The sequence below is a fragment of the Mustelus asterias genome, chromosome X (genome assembly GCF_964213995.1).
Source record: "Mustelus asterias chromosome X, sMusAst1.hap1.1, whole genome shotgun sequence".
In the NCBI taxonomy this organism is placed as follows: domain Eukaryota; kingdom Metazoa; phylum Chordata; class Chondrichthyes; order Carcharhiniformes; family Triakidae; genus Mustelus; species Mustelus asterias.
Window position 1 is genome coordinate 16,388,904 of NC_135834.1, and position 22,566 is coordinate 16,411,469.

General features: G+C 44.9%; 1 protein-coding gene across 6 annotated transcripts in view; it reads left to right on the forward strand.

Moving 5' to 3' along the window:
- The window catches only part of LOC144481955 (uncharacterized), a 51,495-nt gene that overhangs the window by 3,062 nt on the left and 25,867 nt on the right, over window positions 1-22,566 (forward strand). For 2 of the 6 annotated variants that reach the window (XM_078201144.1, XM_078201145.1), the window contains exons 2-4: window positions 1,476-1,567; window positions 19,817-19,905; window positions 20,756-20,844. Coding sequence is in view for 3 of the 6 variants with exons in the window: in XM_078201142.1 (XP_078057268.1) it covers window positions 3,448-4,236 (789 nt within the window). In the remaining 3 variants the exon portion in view is untranslated. Of the gene's footprint in view, window positions 1-1,475; window positions 1,595-3,340; window positions 5,167-15,503; window positions 15,886-19,816; window positions 19,906-20,755; window positions 20,845-22,566 lie in introns of those variants that run through there. The other 4 variants (XM_078201142.1, XM_078201141.1, XM_078201146.1 and 1 more) reach the window with 3 other exon arrangements.

Sequence of the window (22,566 nt, forward strand, 5' to 3'; positions counted from 1 at the left end):
GGGAGGGAGGGGGTGAGGGGTGGGAGGAGGAGAGAGGGGTGGGGGAGGAGGGTGGTGGGGGAGGAAGGGGGTGGGGGTGGGGGGGGGTGGAGGAGGGAGGTGTTGGGGGTAGAGGAGGGTGGGAGGGGAGGGGGTGAGGGGGAGGAAGGAGGGGGGGAGGGAGGAGGACGGTGTGGGTGGAGGAGGGAGGGTGGGGAAGAGGAGGGGGGCTGGGGTGGAGGAGAAGGGGGGTGGGGGAGGATGGTGAATGGGGGGAGGAGGGGAATGGTGGAGGGAGGGGGTGGGGAATTGGAGGATGGGGGGAGGAGGGGTGGGGAATGGGGTTGGACGGGGATGGGGGGTGGGAGAGGGGAAAGGGAATCATGGAAAAGGGATGGGGAGTGGTGTGAATATGGGAGAGGGTGAAGTCAGGGGGAAAGTGCAATCGAGGCGCGAGGGGAAAGGGTGGGGTGAGGGGGACAGAGGGTGGAAATTGGGGAGGATGCGGAGAGTGAAAAGTAGGGGGCAGGGGTGGGAGAAAAGAGTGGAGGAGGTGGTAAAGGGGGGAGAGAGGAGGGAGTGGGGGGAGGGGGGGTGCGGTGGGGGCGCGGTGATGGATGGACATGTTTCTGAAATGGCCTTCCATGCTTTCTGAATCTGTGATATTAACAGAAGAAAGAGTCAGTGATGAAACTGCCAGGGGAATGGAGCAGTGGGTATAGCAGTAAAGTGCTGGGAATCTGGATGCCATTCCCAGAACAGTTTGAGATCTGTGTCTGAACTTAAAATGTAGAGTTAAACTCACACAGCAAACAGATTGTTCACCAGCTGCCGCAGTAAGGGGACTGACTCTATAGGCTAGACAGGTGCTTAATAATCAGCCCAGGTACGATGGGAGGAAGGACTTCTTACTGTGCTGTGTGACGATATGACACTATCATCCCATCTGTTCAAATCCAATGTAGTCACACTGGGGCAAAGGGTTCCTCACCTGTTAACACAATCACAGCATTGCTATTGGCCAGGCACAGTTCAAATGTTGCAGATATGGTGATAACTATCACTGGTTTACTGCATTTGCTGAGACTCCACTGAGCGCAGATCTAACTATATGAGTTTGTTCTGTAGCTGATTAAATTTAGGAGAGAAAATGTTGGCAGTAGGCGGCAAGAGCAATTTCGTTGCTGTGTCAATTGATTAAACAGTTATTTATCTTGGTCCAGTTGCAACTCTCGTGTTACCATTTGCAGGACAGAGTTTTCTAATCTATAATATTGCTTTCAATGGCGGAGCCGTCATCCAGCATTCACCGTGGGTGAGAATGACCCTATTCCCACACCAGCACCACCATGAGCATGCGCAGTTCCTTGTTGCTTTAGCTCCAGTCATAATGAAACCACAAAACATGGTGATCTTTTGCACAAAACTCAAACCAAGATAAATGTTTGTCTCGTCTCAGTTTCTATCCTGGACTGATGATGATTTTCTTTTTGCAGGGTATTGGAAGAACAGAATTTGAAGGTGAAAAAGTCAAACCAAACATCAGATCAAAACCTGACAGAGTCACTCGATTCATCAGAACCTGAATGTAAGGGTGTCTATCAAAAATAGATCTGTGTGAGTAGAAATAGGGAAGAGCAATATTATGGAGGGATTTGAAATTAAGAATGCAAATTTTAAATGGAGTTGCTGTTTAACCGGGAGCTTGTGTAGGTCAGTGAGGACAGGAGTGATGGGTGAGCGAATGGGACTCACTGCAGAGGACAAGGATTTGACTAAACGCAGGTTTATCATGGGTTGAATGTGCGAGGCTGGCCAGTCAAGCCTAGGCGAAATAAGGGAATGAATGGAAGTTTCAGAAACATGAGCTGAGACAGAGCCATTGTGAGCAATGTTGCTGGGATATGTTAGCCACAGGAGGGGAGTTAATTTAAACCACATTTATTCCTCTTCTCACCATCTCTCTGTAAACAAGAAGATTTTTCTGATTTCACTGTTTCTTGATAAGCAGTGGTGTATTTCCCACCCATTTGAGATAGAATGATCTCAAAATGTTTGTTTATTTACACACTCTCAAAACCCGGGAATAGGGCCTGAGTGGGATCATAGATCATAGAAATCATCATAGAAACCCTACAGTGCAGAGGAAGGCCATTCGGCCCATCGAGTCTGCACCGACCACAATCCCACCCAGGCCCTACCCCCACATATTTTACCCGCTAATCCCTCTAACCTACGCATCCCAGGACTCTAAGGGGCAATTTTTTTAACCTGGCCAATCAACCTAACCCGCACATCTTTGGACTGTGGGAGGAAACCGGAGCACCCGGAGGAAACTCACGCAGACACGAGGAGAATGTGCAAACTCCACACAGACAGTGACCCGAGCCGGGAATCGAACCCGGGACCCTGGAGCTGTGAAGCAGCAGTGCTAACCACTGTGCTACCGTGCCGCCCTGTTTGGTACAGACTTGATGGGCCGAATGGCCTCCTTCTGTACTGTAGTATTCTGTGAAACCATTGTTAGTTGTCATAAAAACCCATCTGGTTCACTCATGCTGTTTAGGGAAACAATCTGCCGTCCTCACCTGGTCAGGCCGACACATCTACAGCAATGTGGTTGAATCTTAAATCCCCTCTGAAAAGGCCCGATCAAGCCACTCAGTTGTGTCCAACTCTTACAAGATCAATAAAAGGTATGAAATGGGTTGACCGTCACATAGACCTTGGCACCGGAAATGACAATGGCAGATCAGGCCTGTCGACCCTGCAAAGCCGAACTTAAAAATAAATATTTCACCATGTTTGTGAACAGTGATTCAGCCTCAGAGAGTTGCCAGGGAGTGGGATGGTGTCAGTATCCATGAGGTGGAGTTTGTAGCGCAGACTGAAGATATGTTTCTCACGATTTAAGTGGAGGACATTTCTCTTAATCCAAGACTGAATCTGTCCAGTCAGGATGCTGTGCGACTTTGATGTCATAGAAATCATCATAGAAACCCTACAGTACAGAAAGAGGCCATTCGGCCCATCGAGTCTGCACCGACCACAATCCCACCCAGGCCCTACCCCCATATATTTTACCCACTAATCCCTCTAATCTATGCATCCCAGGACACTAAGGGGCAATTTTAGCATAGCCAATCAACCTAACCCGCACATCTTTGGATTGTGGGAGGAAGCCGGAGCTCCCGGAGGAAACCCACGCAGACACGAGGAGAATGTGCAAACTCCACACAGACATGTGTTTTCATACACATGTAAAATTACCAGATTCATTCACCTCAATTTCACATTCTGTCTTTGTGTTTTTGTGGGTTCTCTCTCACTCTCTTTTTCCTGTTTTAAATCAATTTCACAGGGTATTAGAAGGGGAGAACTTGCAATCAGGAAACTGAAATCAAACATCACATCAGGTTCTGACAGTCATCCAATTTTTTGTAACCGGAATATCATCGGATTTTGAACATGGAAGGAAAAAGCACCGTCCACAGTAGGGAGAAATCGTACACGTGTTCTGTGTGTGGACAAGGATTCAGCCGATCATCAGGCCTGTCAAAACACAAGCGCATCCACACTGGAAACAAACCATGGAAGTGTGGGGACTGTGGGAAGGGATTCATTTCTCCGTCTGAGTTGGAAACTCATCGAAGGTGTCACACTGGAGAACGACCGTTCATCTGCTCTGACTGTGGGAAAGGATTCACTCAGTCATCGCACCTGGTGAGACACCAGCGACTTCACTCTGGAGAAAGACCATTCACCTGCTCTGTGTGCAAGGTGGGATTCACTCAGTCATCCCACCTGTTGTCACACGAGCGAATTCACTCTGGAGAGAGACCATTCACCTGCTCCGAGTGCAAGATGGGATTCACTCAGTCAACCCACCTGGTGACACACCAGCGAGTTCACACTGGGGAGAGACCTTTCACCTGCTCCGAGTGTGGGAAGAGATTCAGCCGGTCGTTTCACCTTCTGATTCACCAGCGAATGCACGCTGGAGAGAGACCATTCCCCTGCTCCGAGTGTGAGAAGGCATTCATTACATCAACAGAATTGCTGACGCACCAGCAAGTTCACACTGAGGGTCCATTCACCTGCTCCAAATGTGGGAAGAAATTCACTTCCTCCTCCAACCTGCTGAATCATCAGCAAGTACATAGTGATGAGAGACCTTTTCAATGTCCAGGCTGTGGGAAGTGCTTTAAAAGATCGAGGGAACTCGTGTCACATCAACGTGTTCACACTGATGAGTGACCTTTCAGGTGCTCTCACTGGGACTGGATTCAGGTGACCATCAGCTCTCGCCTACACACCAGTTGTGTAATAATTGGTGAGTCAGTGTTCTGAGACTACATTATTTGGACTATGGCTCAAACGTTCGGGAGAGATTAACTGGGGCTGGTGAGTTAGCCATTTAAAAGTGACACAGCATGTGATAAATAAAGCAGTGGATAAGAGATCAAAAGTTTGTAGTTTTGCTCATGGGGAGATTATTACCAGTAGTAGGTGAATCTTTAAAAGCAAGGTCTCGTGGGCCTTATCAAATGGAATGAAAATTGAGTGAGGTGAATTTGTAAGAACACCAGATTGACTCAGTGAAGGAAACTAAGAAGCAAATCCGAAGCGGTTTGTGCCAGTTTGCCTCCAATGTAGTTTTACCCTTCAAATCATGCCCAGCTCTCTGCGGACATTCCCAGAACTAATTTACATGACAACAAAATTAAGCTCAAGCTTGGAACCTAAGCAGGATCATGAACTGAAGGAGGCTTTCGAAAAAAAGAGGAAGCAACGTGTCAAGAAAAGAAAGAAGAGAACACGATTGCAGATGCTTTATCACGACTTCAATGAAAGAAGATGGAATGTTCAATGTTGGAAGAGAAAGATTGAACTGGACGATACTACTGTTATATTTGCAAGTGTAGATTTTATATGTTATAGAATACTAATGGTGTAAAACCAGAGGTTATTGAAAAATGAAGCCATCTTTTCATGTTGTTAATTTTTTAAGGGGGGATGAATAATGATATTGTGCCTTTAAGAAATGCATTTATATCATGGTTCTTGTGAAGAGTATATTTATGAGCCCGCTCTGCTTAAATGGTACTAATCTGTCTGCTCAAGGCAACCCACATGCTGAGAATGCAGAAGAGGAATTGATCCTAGAGATTGGAGAGATTGTTTTAATGTGAGGTAATGTAGTCTGTTTTGATGGGTTGTCCCCTGGATTCAGAGTAGCGTTTAATTAGGTTGATTGACAAGAGAAAAGTTATGTGTACTAATGCAAGGAGCTAGGCGTACAGAGACAAGCAGGCAGATTCTGCTTGGGTTTGCAAGAAGTGTTTCTCTCTTTGGAGTCAGCTGTTTGGGACATGCAAGAAAATAGGTCTCTGCATTTCAAAGATATTAATTTATTGCCCAAATCCCAATTGAGAAGCCAGAACTGTGTGTCAATGAATGCTGGTGGGGAGACAACATGAGAAAGATCCATCCCCGGATGTTCTCAAACCACCAAACTTTCAGTTAACAGCTAAACACACTGACCAATTGCCCCACAGAAGCTGACTGGAAATAAGCTAATGAGATATACTAAATCAGGTTAGCAACAAGTTAAAGCTTCTGATTGCTACTGCTAAGAATAACATTGATGGGGAACAATTGGTGGCCATTCGAGCCTGCTCCACCATTCATTATTTTCATAGCTGATCATCCAACTCAGTAGCCTGATCCCATGCACTCCCTCACCCAACCCTATCCTTTGATCCTTTTTGGCCCCAAGAGCTCTGTCTAACTCCTTCTTGAGAGCATACGATGTTTTGACCTCAACTGCTTCCCATGGGAGTGAATTGCACATACCCACCACTGTGGGTAAGGTAAGTCTCAGCTTTTCAGTCCTAAAAAGCTTACCTCCTATTCTTAGACCATGACCTGTGGTTCTGGACGCTTCCACGCCACCCCCCTCCACCCCCCACCCACCAATTTTCAGGACGACAGTGACATTCTTTAAAACACTATCTGCGCTGTTTTCCCTTAATTCAAAATTTCTAGACGGGAACTCAAAATTAGTTCATGAAATTAATTTATAATGGAAAATGAAACATAAATGACTGAAAGACTTTGCAGTCACTTCAACGAAACTTTATGAATCAGCATGATATGGATGAAGTTTAGAAGTCGCTGAGTTCAATCATTTTTGACACAGCAGCAGTAACATTTGGTTACTGCTTCTGACATGGGTTTGAGGCTCACTCATTAAAATAAAATGCAAAGACTACCTGATGCACAACATAAATCCAACATCTAGAACAGGGGTCTCCAAACTACGGCCTGCGGGTCACATCCGGCCCGCAGCCAGTGGGGCGGGACGGGATTCCCACTGCCGAAAACACTCCCGCGTCCGGAACCCCGCCGCTGACTCAGGATCCGGACGCGGGGATGGAAGCCACAGGCCGGACATGGACCCATGGGAATCCCCGCCCTCTTTACCGGCCTATTGTCCAATCAGAGCTGCCGTCCTGTGACTGACAGTTCATTAAACGAATTAGCAATTGAGATATCTGTTATCCAATTGCCGCTCTGTATTGACTGAGTGACAGCTGCTTTATCCAATCCGTAAGCTCCATCTGTCCGAAATGAGCGATAACAATGACAATGATGGCGGCAATTCAGACCAATTCAGTTATGGAAGGAAAAAAGAAAAGAAAAGTGGACAGTGAGTGCCGCCTGTTTAATGAAGAATGGGGTGTAAAGTACTTCTTTGTACAAGCAGGTGGTAAAGGCTTGTGTGTCATATGCAAAGAAACTGTTGCAGTTTTGAAGGAGTACAATGTACGTCGGCACTATGAGACCAAACATGAACCAAGTTATTCCCAATTCACAGGAACACAGCGTTCGGAAGAATTTGAATCAATGCAACGCAGGTTGCTTTCCCAACAAGCTTTTTTTACGCAGAAGATAACTGAAAATGAAGCTTTAACCAGAGCCAGTTACAAACTAGCTTATGTGTTGGCTAAAAGAGGAAAGCCATTCACCGATGGAGATCTCATCAAAGAGTGTATAATGGAAGCAGTGGAAGAGTTATGCCCAGAAAAAGCAAATCTGTTCAAAATCATCAGTCTTGCGCCAAATACTATTGCTCGTAGAATTGAGGAAATAGGAAGTAATGTATTTCATCAAATTGCAGACGAAGCAAGAAATTTTCAGTTGCATTCTCTCGCACTTGATGGATCGACTGATGTGTGTGACACATCACAACTCCTAGTATTCATCCGTGGCGTCCACAGTGAATTTAATGTGGCACAAAAATTAGCATCAGTGCATAGCATGCACAGCACAGTAACTGGAGAAGAAATCTTCAAAGAATTGCAAAAAACTGTGTTCGAATATAACCTGGAGTGGAATAAACTGCAATGCGTGACAATTGATGGAGGAAAGAACATGTCTGGGGTGAAGAAAGGTTTGGTTGGACAAATCACAAAAGCTTGTGAGGTTGGTGGATTCTCAAAGCCCATGTTTCTGCATTGCATTATCCATCAACAAGCATTGTGCGGAAAATATGTGGGATATGTCTTGCGTTCTGAAATCTGTTGTTTCAACAGTGATTTTTATTCGATCTCACGGGCTTAATCATCGCCAGTTTCGTGATTTTCTGAAAGAAACTGATTATGAGTTTGGTGACTTGCCTTATTATACAGCAGTTCGATGGCTTAGTTGTGGAAAGGTTCTATCACGGTTCTTTCAGCTCAGAGAGGAAATTGATTCCTTTCTCACAGAGAAGAATCGACCCGAACCACTTTTATCACACACTGACTGGCTTTGGAAATTGGCATTTTTTGCAGACATGACAGGCCATATGAATCAACTGAATCTGAAGTTGCAAGGTGAAACAAATTTGATTTGTGATCTATTCGCGCATGTCAAGGCATTCAGGGCAAAACTGATGCTATTTCAAGGACAGCTGAAAGTTCATAACTTGGTTCATTTTCCATGTTGTGAAAAATTTCATGAAGAAAGTGAATCAGAATTTCCTTCTTCATTTGCAACAGAAATCATTAAGGACTTGCAAAAACAATTTCAGGAACGATTTTCTGATCTTGATGGAAACACAGATGAAATAAAGCTGTTTCAAAATCCAATTGGCTGCAATGTTGAAACACTCCCAAGTCAGTTTCAAATGGAAATTATTAATCTCCAATCAGATGACATGCTGAAAGACAAGTATAAAGAAAGAAATCTGATCCAATTTTATAAATCTTTGCAGCCTGAGCAGTTTCCAAATTTGAAGCGATTTGCTTGTGGATTTGTATCAGCTTTTGGTACAATGTAACTGTGTGAACAGACATTTTCAAAAATGAAGTATGTCAGGTCCAAATATCGAGCAAATTTATCTGATGAGCATTTGAAGTCCATTCTAATAATTGGCTCCTCAAGCTTGAAAACTCAGTTCAGCAATATTTTGAAATTAAAAAAGCAGTTCCATCATTCCCATTAATCTTGTGCAAAACTTCATGATTTGTTGGTTATGATTGAAAACTCCAATTGCCAGAATTGTGTAGAAAGGTGCAGACTGCATTTATTTTTGTTCGACCTTTATTAATGGTTCAAGTTTATTTTGAATTTCTTTGCTTTGTTTTACTGAAGTTCTTTCTTGGGGCGTGTTTATTTTTCTTATTGTGTGCCACAAAATTGGGCAAATTCTCATTTCAAGTAAACATTTGTAAAATTTCAGTCAATAAAATTAATTAAAAAATGAATAGCCTGCTTTTCTCATCTGCAGTTAAGTAATTGATTATTTTGTCAGAGCGTTTGCTAATGTTTGACATTTTTACTCGTTAGATATCATTTTTCAGTGTAAGCACGGCATTGTTTCTTTGTAATTGTCACATTTCTCTTTTGTTCTGAATCATATCGACCTTCGCCGGGTTAGGGATAGTGAGGAGGTCATTGACAGGAGCTATCGGCAGGTGGTCACACCGGGACCACGGGAGGAGGGTAACTGGGTAACAGTGAGGAAGGAGAAAGCTCAGTTGATGGTGAGCACCCCGGTGGATGTGCCCCTTAATAATAAGTACTCCTGTCTGAGTACTAATGGGGTGGACAGCCCACCTGGGGGAAGCAGCGGTGGCAGTGTCTCTGGAGCTGAGCCTGGCCCAGTAGTGCAAAAGGGTAAGGAAAGGAGGGTAGTGCTAATTGGGGACTCTACGGTGAGGGGGTCAGATAGGCGTTTTTGCGGACACAGACGGGACTCTCGGATGGTGGTTTGCCTCCCATTCACTTTGGTAGGAATAACAGATGTGTTGAGTATAGGGCTAACGGGAGGACTTTGAATAGTGTGGAGGAGCAGAGGGATCTAGGTGTATGTGTGCATAGATCCCTGAAAGTTGGGAATCAAGTAGATAAGGTTGTTAAGAAGGCATATGGTGTCTTGGCGTTTATTGGTAGGGGGATTGAATTTAGGAGTCGTAGCGTTATGTTGCAACTGTACACAACTCTGGTGCGGCCGCACTTGGAGTACTGTGTGCAGTTCTGGTCCCCACATTACAGGAAGGATGTGGAGGCTTTGGAGAGGGTGCAGAGGAGGTTTACCAGGATGTTGCCTGGTATGGAGGGGAGATCCTATGAGGAGAGGCTGAGGGATTTGGGATTGTTTTCGCTGGAAAGGCGGCGGCTAAGAGGGGATCTTATTGAAACATATAAGATGATTAGAGGTTTAGATAGGGTGGATAGTGATAGCCTTTTTCCTCTGATGGAGAAATCCAGCACGAGGGGGCATGGCTTTAAATTGAGGGGGGGTAGTTATAGAACCGATGTCAGGGGTAGGTTCTTTACCCAGAGGGTGGTGAGGGATTGGAATGCCCTGCCAGCATCAGTAGTAAATGCGCCTAGTTTGGGGGCGTTTAAGAGATCCGTAGATAGGTTCATGGACGAAAAGAAATTGGTTTAGGTTGGAGGGTCACAGTTTTTTTTTTTTTAACTGGTCGGTGCAACATCGTGGGCCGAAGGGCCTGTTCTGCGCTGTAATGTTCTATGTTCTATGTTCTATGTTCTATGTTCTATGTTCCCTGGTGCAGGGGTCCGGGATGTCTCTGGTCGAGTCCCAGAAATCCTGAAGGGGGAGGGAGAGGAGCCGAAGGTCGTGATGCATATAGGTACTGCTGACATAGGTAGGAAGAGGGAAGGGGTCATGAAAAGAGAATATAGGGAGTTAGGTAGACAGCTGAGAAAGAGGAATGCAAAGGTAGTAATCTCGGGATTGCTGCCTGTGCCGCGGGAGAGTGAGAACAGGAATCGGTGGAGAATGAATGCGTGGCTGAGGGACTGGAGCAAGGGACAAGGATTTGGGTACTTGGATCATTGGGACCTCTTTAGGGGCAGGTGTGACCTGTTTAAAAAAGACGGGTGGCACTTGAATCCCAGGGGGACCAATATCCTGGCGGGAAGGTTGGCTAAGGCTACTGGAGAGACTTTAAACTAGAAAGGTTGGGGGGAGGGAATCGAAATGAGGGGACTGAGAGCGAGGAGGTTAGCTCGCAAATAGATAAGGAATGTAAACAGGGTAAGAGGGAGGTTAGACGAGTGATGGAGAAGGGAAGTGCTCAGGCTGAAGGTCTGAGATGTGTCTATTTTAATGCCAGGAGTGTAGTGAATAAAGTGGATGAGCTTAGAGCGTGGATTGCTGCTTCGAATTGTGATGTGGTGGCCATTACGGAGACTTGGATGTCTCAGGGACAGGACTGGGTGCTTCAGGTGCCGGGTTTTAGATGTTTCAGGAAGGACAGGGAGGGAGGCAAGAGAGGGGGGGGGAGTGGCACTGTTGATCAGGGATAGTGTCACGGCTGTAGAGAAGGTGGACGCCGTGGAGGGATTGACTACGGAGTCTCTGTGGGTGGAGGTGAGGAACAGGAAGGGGTCGGTAACGTTGCTGGGTGTTTTCTATAGGCCGCCCAATAGTAACAGAGATGTTGAGGAGCAGATGGGGAAACAGATCCTGGAGAGATGTAGGAATAACAGAGTTGTCGTGATGGGAGATTTTAATTTCCCAAACATAGATTGGAATATCCCTAGGGCTAGGGGTTTGGATGGAGAGGAGTTTGTTAGGTGTGTCCAGGAGAGTTTCCTGACACAGTATGTGGATAAGCCTACTAGAGGAGAGGCTGTACTTGATCTGGTGCTGGCTAATGAACCTGGACAGGTGGAGGATCTCTCAGTGGGTGAGCATCTTGGGGATAGCGATCATAATTCTATCTCCTTCACGATAGCATTGGAAAGAGATAGGATCAGGCAGGCTAGGAAAGTGTTTCTCTGGAGTAAAGGGAAATACAGTGTCATCAGGGAGGAAATTAGACGGGTAAATTGGAAGGAGGCATTCTTGGGGAAAAGTACCGAAGGAAAGTGGAGGATTTTCAAGGAATGTTTGTCTGGAGCTCTGCATGACAACGTTCCGATGAGACAGGGGGGTGTTGGTAGGGTACGGGAACCGTGGTGCACGAAGGTTGTGATGAACCTGGTAAATAAGAAAAGAGGCGTACAGAAGGTTCAGAGAGCTAGGAGGTGTTAAGGATTTAGAGGAGTATACGCGATGTAGGAAGGAGCTTAAGAAGGAAATTAGGAGAGCGAGAAGGGGTCATGAGAAGGCCTTGGCGGGTAAGATTAAGGAGAATCCCAAGGCTTTCTACAAATATGTCAAGAGTAAAAGGATGAGATGTGAAGGCATAGGACCCTTAAAAGGTGAAGGGGGAAAAGTTTGTGCGGAACCGTTAGAAATGGCGGAGCTGCTTAATGAATACTTGACCTCGGTATTCACGGTGGAAAGGGATCTGGGTGGTTGTACTGCTGGTTTGCGGTGGACAGAAAGGATCGAGCATGTGGACATAAAGAAAGAGGATGTGTTGGAACTATTGAATGGCATCAAGGTTGGTAAGTCGCCGGGACCGGATGGGATGTACCCCAGGTTACTGTGGGAGGCGAGGGAGGAGATTGCGGAGCCTTTGGCGATGATCTTTGCATCGTCGATGGAGACGGGAGAGGTTCCGGAGGATTGGAGGATTGCAGATGTGGTCCCTATATTCAAGAAAGGGAACAGGGACAGCCCGGGAAATTACCGACCGGTGAGTCTAACCTCAGTGGTTGGTAAGTTGATGGAGAGGATCCTGAGAGACAGGATTTATGATCATCTAGAGAAGTTTAGTATGATCAAAAGTAGTCAGCATGGCTTTGTCAAGGGCAGGTCGTGCCTTACGAGCCTGGTTGAGTTCTTTGAAAATGTGACCAAACACATTGACGAAGGAAGAGCGGTGGATGTGGTCTATATGGACTTCAGCAAGGCGTTCGATAAGGTCCCCCATGCAAGACTTCTTGAGAAAGTGAGAGGGCATGGGATCCAAGGGGCTGTTGCCTTGTGGATCCAGAACTGGCTTGCCTGCAGAAGGCAGAGAGTGGCTGTGGAGGGGTCTTTCTCTGCATGGAGGTCAGTGACCAGTGGAGTGCCCCAGGGATCTGTTCTGGGACCCTTGCTGTTTGTCATTTTCATAAATGACCTGGATGAGGAAGTGGAGGGATGGGTTGGTAAGTTTGCTGACGACACCAAGGTAGGTGGTGTTGTGGATAGTTTGGAGGGATGTCAGAAGTTGCAGCGAGACAAAGATAGAATGCAAGACTGGGCGGAGAAGTGGCAGATGGACTTCAACCCGGATAAGTGTGTGGTGATCCATTTTGGCAGATCCAATGGGATGAAGCAGCAGTATAATATGAAGGGTACCATTCTTAGCAGTGTAGAGGATCAGAAGGACCTTGGGGTCCGGGTCCATAGGACTCTTAAATCGGCCTCGCAAGTGGAGGATGCGGTCAAGAAGGCGTACGGCGTACTGGCCTTCATTAATCGAGGGATTGAGTTTAGGAGTCGGGAGATAATGCTGCAGCTTTATAGGACCCTGGTTAGACCCCACTTGGAGTACTGCGCGCAGTTCTGGTCACCTCATTACAGGAAAGATGTTGAATCCATTGAAAGGGTGCAGAGGAGATTTACAAGGATGTTGCCTGGATTGGGGGGCATGCCTTATGAGGATAGGTTGAGGGAGCTTGGTCTCTTCTCCCTGGAGAGACGAAGGATGAGAGGTGACCTGATAGAGGTTTACAAGATGTTGAGAGGTCTGGATAGGGTAGACTCCCAGAGGCTATTTCCAAGGGCTGAAATGGTTGCTACGAGAGGACACAGGTTTAAGGTGCTGGGGGGTAGGTACAGAGGAGATGTCAGGGGTAAGTTTTTCACTCAGAGGGTGGTGGGTGAGTGGAATCGGCTGACGTCGGTGGTGGTGGAGGCAAACTCGTTGGGGTCTTTTAAGAGACTTCTGGATGAGTACATGGGATTTAATGGGATTGAGGGCTATAGATAGGCCTAGAGGTGGGGATGTGATCGGCGCAACTTGTGGGCCGAAGGGCCTGTTTGTGCTGTGGCTTTCTATGTTCTATGTTCTATATCATGCTGATTACAAAGATGATCCAAATAAAACTTATTCATTCATTTAAATTTTATTCATTCATTTATAAAACTAATTTTTTTTCTTTGGCCCCCGAAAATGTGTAAAATATACGATGTGGCCCTCGTACTGAAAAGTTTGGAGACCCCTGATCTAGAACACTGAATAACCTGAAATTAGCCAATGCAGTGTGTAGAAAGGAGATATTTTGTACAAAAAAGCACTGATCAGCCTTTGTTAAGAAATCCAAACTACCTTTGGCAACTAAAATCTACATGCTGTGAATGACAGGAACAAGAGGGTGTTTCGTGCTACCATCAGCAAGCTGTGGGAAGCTCCACTCTCTTTAACTCTTTCGAGGCTCAGGAGGTTGAAGCTTCTGTTTACCAATGGAAGTTAACTTTTCGAGTCTCATTTTCCTTGAGTTTAAGTGTAATGATTCTGAAAGACACCAGAAGAAATCAAAAAACATTTGGGCAAAGCTGAGAAAAATGCCAAAATAATAGTTAAAACAAAAGATGAGAATGGCGCTTCGTTCACCTTTGATCTGAAAATAAAGTTGACACAGTCATGTGCATTTGAGAATGTTTGCTTCACCCTTTACAAACAAGCAGAGATGTTAACCCTTCCCACTGACAGCATGGGGACAATTTAAACGGAAGATTTGGCTTCATCCCATCTGTTATCATTCAAGACAAAATGCCTGAACAGGGGAATACGGGATTCAAACTAATTGTAATTATCTGTACTTTTTTCTCTGATCTACAAATATCATCTTATACAATTGTTTAATTGGACAGGAAAGTGCCTGCATCCTCCTGAAACAAATAGAATGACTCCAATGTACATGGTCAGTCTTCTGTTTAATTCATTCATGGGATGTGGGCATCGCATTCATTGTCCATCCCTAATTGCCCTTGGGGAGGTGGTGCAGACCTGCCTTCTTGAACCGCTGCAGTTCCTGTGGTGTATTCTTGATCGTGATTAACAGCAAAATCCAATCACTGTAGTTACTTGTGAACTTGCTGGTGTCTCAGTCGGTTGGATGACTGAGTGAAGCCCTTTCCACAAACAGAGCAGGTGAACGGCTTCTCTCCAGTGCGACTGCGCTTGTGTACCAGGAGGTCATTTGATCGCCTGAACCGTGCCTCACAGTGAGGGCATCCAAATAGTCTCATTCAGTGTGAATACGTTGATGGGACTTCAAGTTCTGGGACCTTCCATAGGGCTTCCCGCAGTCGGTACATATAAACAAAGTCTTGGTCTTGTTGGTGTCTCAGTAGGTCGGGTGGCCGAGCGAATCTATTCCCACACTCACTGCAGATGAACGGTTTCTCCCCAGTGTGAAATTGCTGGTGTGTCAACAGGTCAAATGACTTGAGTGAATTTTTTCCCACACTCGGAGCAGATAAACGACTTGTGTGCCTGCAGGTTTGTCAAATTAATAAACCCCATCCCGCACTCTGAGCAGGTGAATGGTCTCTCCCCAGTGTGAATTCTCTTGTGTGTCTGCAGATGGGATGACTGAGTGAATCCCTTCCCACAATCAGAGCAGGTGAACGGTCTCTCCCCAGAGTGAACTCGCAGGTGTTTCTGCAGAGCAGATGACTGAGTGAATCCCTTCCCACACTTGGGGCAGATGATCGGCCTCTCCCCAGTGTGAGTGCGTCGATGAGTTTTCAGGCCAGAGGGATAATTGAATTCCTTCCCACAGTCTACACATTTCCACGGTTTCTCCACAATGTGAACAGTGCTGTTTCCTTCCATGTTCAAAATCTAATGGTATTCAGGTCCTGATGGATCGAGTGACTCTTGTTAGATATTGATGTGATGTTTAGATTGAGTTTCCAGTCCTCATTAAATATCCTGCTAATAAAAAAATCCGTCAGTGTCAGTCCAGGTTATAAACTGAGAAGATACAAAGATTCGATTTGGTTTGAGTTTTGTATGTGTAAATGCTCCCCTTCTAATTCCCTGTAAAAGGAGTTTCTGAAAGCCATCAGTGTGAGTCCAGGATAGAAATTCACAACATTCTCTCCTCTGTTGTAGGTCAGATCTCAAACAATGATGAGACACAGATCAGGAAAGAGATAGAGAATCTGGTGAATTGGTGCGACTGCAGTAATCTCTCCCTCAATGTTAACGAGACGAAGGAGATAGCCATCGTGGGATTACACGGATAGGTTCTGGGTCAGTGCAGGCTTGATGGGCTGAATGGGCTGCTTCTGCACTCCATCGAGATTCTGTGATAACAGTCTGCTGACATAGTGCTCAGTTGCACTTCATACAAAACACAACCAAACCTATGAGAGAAGCTCCAAAATCCTCATCCTCCATCACCTAGAAGGACCAGCGAAGCAGGTGAATGTGAAAACCATCACCTCAAAGTCAGACGTGGAAAGGAACTGATTCGTCTGACATCCAGAACTGGGTGAGCAGAAATTTGCTGCATTAAAATTTTGGGAAGGAACTGATTCGTCATTGTCATTGTCTTCAGTCCCCACTGCAAATTCCACTCCCTGACTGTACCTGCTTCAGCAGCTTCTTTGCTGAGTATTGTGATGCTGATCTTCAGCAATAGGATTGAAATTCACTTTGTTCTGACTTGGAGCTGAGTGTGTTAATGAGTAAATCATTGAAGTTCCTGGGATTTATGAAAGAATTAGAGGAGGGTTCTGGAATTATTTGTTTCATGCACAGAGTGAATGGGTCTGGAACCCCTGCCTGAGAGCTTGGCAGAAAACCTCCATTGAATTAAAAGGATACAACATTTTAAGTTTTGCATCTTACAGAGAAACCGTGCAAGAGTTAGAATACGGCGTTAGACTGGTTTTTATTTTTTTTCTGTCAAAATGGAGATGATGGACTGGTCTCCTCATATTTGATTTGATTTATTATTGTCACATGTATTTGTATACAGTGAAAAGTATTGTGTATGGTGTTTATGACCCCTGCAAGGACTGTTAATGTTAGAAGTGAAATTCAAACTGGTGATTATAGAATAGAATTATCAAACGTCGACAGTGCAGAAGAGGCCATTTGGCCCATCAAATCTGCATCGACTCTGACAAAGCATCCTACTCAGGCCCTTTTGTCCACCCTATCCCGTAACCCCACACATTTTCCATGCTAATCCTATGTCTCTTGCAACACTAAGGGGAAAAATAGCACAACCAATCCACTTAACCTGCACATCTTTGGACTGTGGGAGGAAACCGGAGCACCCTGAGAAAACCCACACAGACAGGGGGGAGACAAGCAAACTCCAGATAGACAGTTACCTGAGGCCAGAATTGAACCTGGGTCCTTTTTCCTGTGAGGCAGAAGTGCTAACCAATGGAAGAAATGTCACCAGACGATTATCGCTCTCTTCATCCTTTGTGCAGACATTGCTTGAGATGTCCTGTGGATTTCTAAAACTCGTGTTCTGGCAATTTCTAAAGTACATGCGTCTCCAGACTCTCAGTCCTGTGACTGACTCTTGACTGACTTCTACAATGGCTGAGCAAGTCACTCAGTTCATCAACAACTACATTTGGATAATAAATGCTGACTTTGATAGTGACCTTCACATCCCATGAATATAAATATTTAATAAAAGTAAGCAATTGACATTTTATCTGGTTTGTTGTGGAATAGGGTGACAGCAATTGTTGCCTCATTCTTTAAAAGTTGCTTTAATTTCTTGAACTAGGTATTGTTATGAGAGAAAAGTGATTCACAGTGACAAAAAACTGCAGATGCCACAAATTCCACATTTTAAACAGAAAATGTTGGAAACACTCAGCAGGTGGAGGGAAAAAGGGAAGAATTAATGTTTTAGATCAGTGATCCTTTATATTCAAACTAAAGGAACATAGATTGAGAACAGGTTAAACACAAGTATGAAATTGTGGAAAAGAGAGGACATGAGCAGGTTGAACATTGTTATAGGAATGAAAGCTGGAGTGATTCAATGACAAAGCAGGTGAGGGTTGCAAGGTAAAAGTTACTGATGAGACAAATACACAAGCAGGACAGAGAGGAAACAAGGCAGATCGAGAGGAAGCATAAATGGTAACAGCAAAAGCATTGCTAGAACTAATATCCCCCCCAAAATGAAGTACTGGTTATGAATTGCAAGTATCAACATATATGTTGAGTTGACAATTTTTTCACCTGCCTGATCAGCAGATGAGGTTCTGACCCCTGAGCTTTCATTGAGTTCCAAAGGAAAAGTTTACGAGGGCAAGGACAGAGAGGTCAGACTGAGAGAGAGAGACAGAGAAATAAAACAGCAAACAACTGAATGTTCAGGATCATGTTTCCAAACTGAATTATGATGTTCATTGAAAGAGACACTCGATCTGGATTTAGTGTCCTCAGTGGAGAGGAGATCACACTGTCAGCTGCGAACACAGAAAACTAAATTGTAAGAAGTACATGGAAATTGCTGTGTCACCTGGGTTTGTATTTGGGGCACTGAATGTGAGAAAGGCCTACGTGAAACAACGGATGCTGCATCGGCACGGTAGCACAGTGGTTAGCACTGCTGCTTCACAGCTCCAGGGACCTGGGTTCGATTCCCGGCTTGGGTCACTGTCTGTGTGGAGTTTGCACATTCTCCTCGTGTCTGTGTGGGTTTCCTCCGGGTGTTCCGGTTTCCTTCCATAGTCCAAAGATGTGCGGGTTAGGTTGATTGGCCAGGTTAAAAATTGCCCCTTAGAGTCCTGAGATGCATAGGTTAGAGGGATTAGCGGGTAAATATGTGGGGATAGGGCCTGGGTGGGATTGTGGTCGGTGCAGACTCGATGGGCCGAATGGCCTCCTTCTGCACTATAGGGTTTCTAAAATGTACTGAAATGATGCCAGAACTTGAAGGTTAATTCCCGTCGAGAAAGATTAAACATGCCAAGCATGTTTTGTCTCAGAAAAAGGGAGGGATGACCTGATCAATGTCTTTAAATTTAAGAAAGATATTGACAGGGTAGACAAGTGGACAATGCTTCCACTTGTGGAGAGATGGAAATCACCCCTAAGTTAGTCACAAATAATTAAAAGGAGGTAAACACACAAAAGGCTTCCAATACACAGAATATCTGCTGCATTTGTAGACTGAGAAAGAGTTAAGATGTAGTATGCACTGATAAAGTGCAGTTTTGATGAAAGGTCACAGGCCTGAAATGTTGGCCACATATATCTCCCACAAAAACTGCCAGATCTACTGTCTATTTTAAGTATATTTTGCTTCTATTCAGGATAATGTGCATCTGTTGTATCCTGAAGTTCATCAACTGAAGATTGGTGAGAAATTGAAAAGCACTACTAAAAAGGCTTGTTCATTCTTACCGCAAAAATACAATCTTGATGAATCAAAAATCATTTGTTCTTCTCAGACTCCAGTGAGTTCAGATCTAATTGTGGGTGGGTTTGGTTTGCTGTTAATTACAATCGGGACAGAACAGTGCTGGGTTCTAGCACATTTTTTATTGCATTGACTGATTTAGTAATATATTTTGTCCCAGGGGCTCCAAGCTTAGTTGGATCATGCAACATAATTTTCATTAATTTTCCACTGCTGGCTTTCATTAGTCAGGGCATTGAGTATAGAATTTGGGAAGTTATGTTACAGTTGTAGAGGACATTGGTAAGTCCGCACCTGGAGTATTGTGTCCAGTTTTGTTCATCTTGCTATAGGAAAGATGTTATTAAACTGGAAAGAGTGCAGAAAAGATTTACAAGGATGTTGCCATGACTCAAGGGACTGAATTATAGGGAGAGGTTGGACAGGCTAGGACTTTTTTCTTTGGAGCGTGTGAGACTGAGGGGTGATCTAAAAGACGTATAAGATCACAAGAGAGGCATGGATAGGATAAATGCACTCAGTCTTTTTCCCAGGGTTGGGGAATCGAGAACTCGAGGGCATAGCTTTTTTTACACAGAGGGGGGTAGGTATGTGGAATGAGCTGCCGGAGGAATTGTTTGAAGCAGGGACATTGACAACATTTAAAAGGAATTTGGACAGATGCATGGATAGAAAAGGTTTAGAGGGGCATGGGCCAAATGCAGGCAAATAGGTTTAGCTTAGATGGGCATTTTGGTCGGCATGCAGCAGTTTGTGCCAAAGAGCCTGTCTCCGTGCCGTAGATTGTATGATTCTATGAAATCTTCCCTTTCAATGGCAGGGGACTTACCCAGCATTCAGAATGAACACCCCATGCAGGACTCAAACCCTGAATAAGACCCGCTCAGACTCTCACTGATAGCTTTTGGAAACTCCTTTTACAGGAGATTACAAGGGGAGCATTTACTCAAACCAAGGGACATGTTTGTCTCTCTTCAATTTCTATTCTGGACTGACAGTGATCACTTTTTATTTGCAGGATATTAGAACAAGTTTTGAAGGTGGGAATCTCAAACCAAACATCAGATCAAAACCTGACAGAGACACTCGATTCATCAGAACCTGAATGTAAGTGTGTCTGTGGAAAAAAATTCAAACCTCTGTGACTGGAAATAGGGAAGAGCAATGTCATGGAGGGATTTGAAAAGAAAGGATGATCATTTTAAATTGGTTACTGTTTAATTGGGAGCCTGTGTAGGTCAGTGAGGACAGAGTGATGGGTGAGCGAATGGGACTAGGTGCAGAGGATATAGACAGCAAAAAAATGGTGAGATGGTGATCTTGTAGTTGTGTCACTGGACTGATTCAGAGGCCCCGGCTAATGCTTTGGGAACCTGGGTTAAAATCCCATCATGGCTGCTGGTGGAACTTAACTTTAATGAATAAATTAAATCTTAAAAATCTGGAAGTGAAAGCTAGATTCAGTAATGGTAATCACAAAACTCATCAACTGTTATATAATCCCTCAGTCACTCACCTACATGTGACTCCAGACTCTCAGCAATGTGATTGATTCTTTACTGTTTTCAATGGATTGGCAACAAATGTTGGTCTTGACAATGATACCAACATCCCCTGAACAAATAAACAAAAATCTAAATTATCTGCAGGATTGAATGTAGGAGGTCAGTTGCAATGTCTTTGTATATTCAAGCCTGGATGTTATAAAAGGATGGATTAGAGTTTCGGAAACATGACGGAGACAGGGATGTTACTGAGGTGGAAATAAACAGTCTTAACATTGGCACAGAGACGTGGTCGGAAACTCAGCTCAGTTTGATTGTGAACAGTCTGGTTCAAACAAACATAGTTGTCTGGGACGGGGTGGACTCGGTGACAAGGGACTGGAGTTTGGAGTGTGGATTGAAATTACTTCAGACCTCTCAATATTTAAAATGATTTTATTTCTGTTTGTTAGTATTACAGTAAGAAGTCTGACAAAACCAGGTTAAAGTCCAACAGGTTTATTTGGTAGCACAAGCTTTCAGAGTGTCGCTCCTTCTTCAGGTGAGTGAAGAGTTGTGTTCACAAACAGGGCATACGTAGACACAGACTCAATTTACAAGATAATGGTTGGAATGCAAGTACAGGTAATCAAGTCTTTAGAGGTACAGACAATGTGAGTGGAGAGAGGGTCTTGTTAGTATTAGACAGTGGTGTGTGACTTGGAGGGGAACTTGGATCTGATGTTATCACATATACCGGCTACCCTGGTCTTTCTTGGGGTTGGATATTGAGGGTTTTAGTGATTCTATCAAAATTCTGACAGAGTTGAAGATTTACAAAATCCCTCTCCGACAACTACCACTCGCCCAGCACTCTCTCGCTTCTCCCGCAGCTGTCATAGCCTTGTGTATGTCCAGATCGGGTGACAGATTCTGTTCCCTGAAGGACATCAGTGAACCAATTGTGTTTTTACAGCAGCCCAGCAGCTTTCATGGTCACTTTTTCCAAGTGCCAACCGCACAAGTTACCAGATTCATTCAGCTCAATTTCACAACCTGCCTTTGTATTTTGTGGGTTCTGTCCTGCTCCCCTTTTTCTGTTTTAAACCAATTTCACAGGGTGTTAGAAGGTGAGGATTCACAGTCAGGAAACCGAAACCAAACATCACATCAGGATCGACAGTCACCCATCGGATTTTGAACATGGAAGAACAGAGCACTGTTCGCAATGGAGAGACGCCATTGAAATATGGGGACTGTGGGAAGAGATTTAGTTACCCATCAAAGCTGGAAATTTATCAATATCCTCACACTGGAGAGAGACCAGTGTGTTAAAGTTAAAGTTTATTTTAAGGCTTACATTAACACTGCAATGAAGTTACTGTGAAATTCCCCTAGTCGCCACACTCCAGCACCTGTTCGGGTCAATGCACATAACCAGCACGTCTTTTGGACTGTGGGAGGAAACCAGAGCATCCGGAGGAAACCCGCACAGACATGGGGAGAACATGCAAACTCCACACAGACAGTGACCCAAGCTAGGAATCAAACCCATGTCCCTGGCACTGTGAGGCAGCAGTGCTAACCACTGTGCCACCGAGTGTGGGAAGGGATTCACTCATTTATCAAACTTTTTGACACATCAGCGAGTTCACACTGATAAGAGAGACCTTTTAATGCTCAGACTGTGGAAAGTGCTTTAAAAGTTCCCAGGAACTGATACATCATCAATGTGTTCACACTGACAAGACCATTCAGATGCCCTCACTGTGGGACTGGGTTCAGGCATTCATCTCACCTCACTGCACACCAGCGAATTCACACCGAAGAGGGACAAAAACCCACCTCTTCCAAGAGTAGAAAGGGATTCAGTCCATCATCCAGCCTGCTGACACACCAGCACGTTCACACTGTGGAGAGGATATTCGCCTGTCCCAAATGTGGAACCTGTTTCACTAACTCATCCAGCCTGCTGACACACCAGCACGTTCACACTGTGGAGAGGATATTCGCCTGTCCCAAATGTGGAACCTGTTTCACTAACTCATCACACCTGCTGACACACCAGCACGTTCACACTGTGGAGAGGATATTCGCCTGTCCCAAATGTGGAACCTGTTTCACTAACTCATCACACCTGCTGACACACCAGCGAGTTCACACTGTGGAGAGGATATTCGCCTGTCCCAAATGTGGAACCTGTTTCACTAACTCATCACACCTGCTGACACACCAGCGAGTTCACACTGCGGAGAGGATATTCGCCTGTCCCAAATGTGGAAAC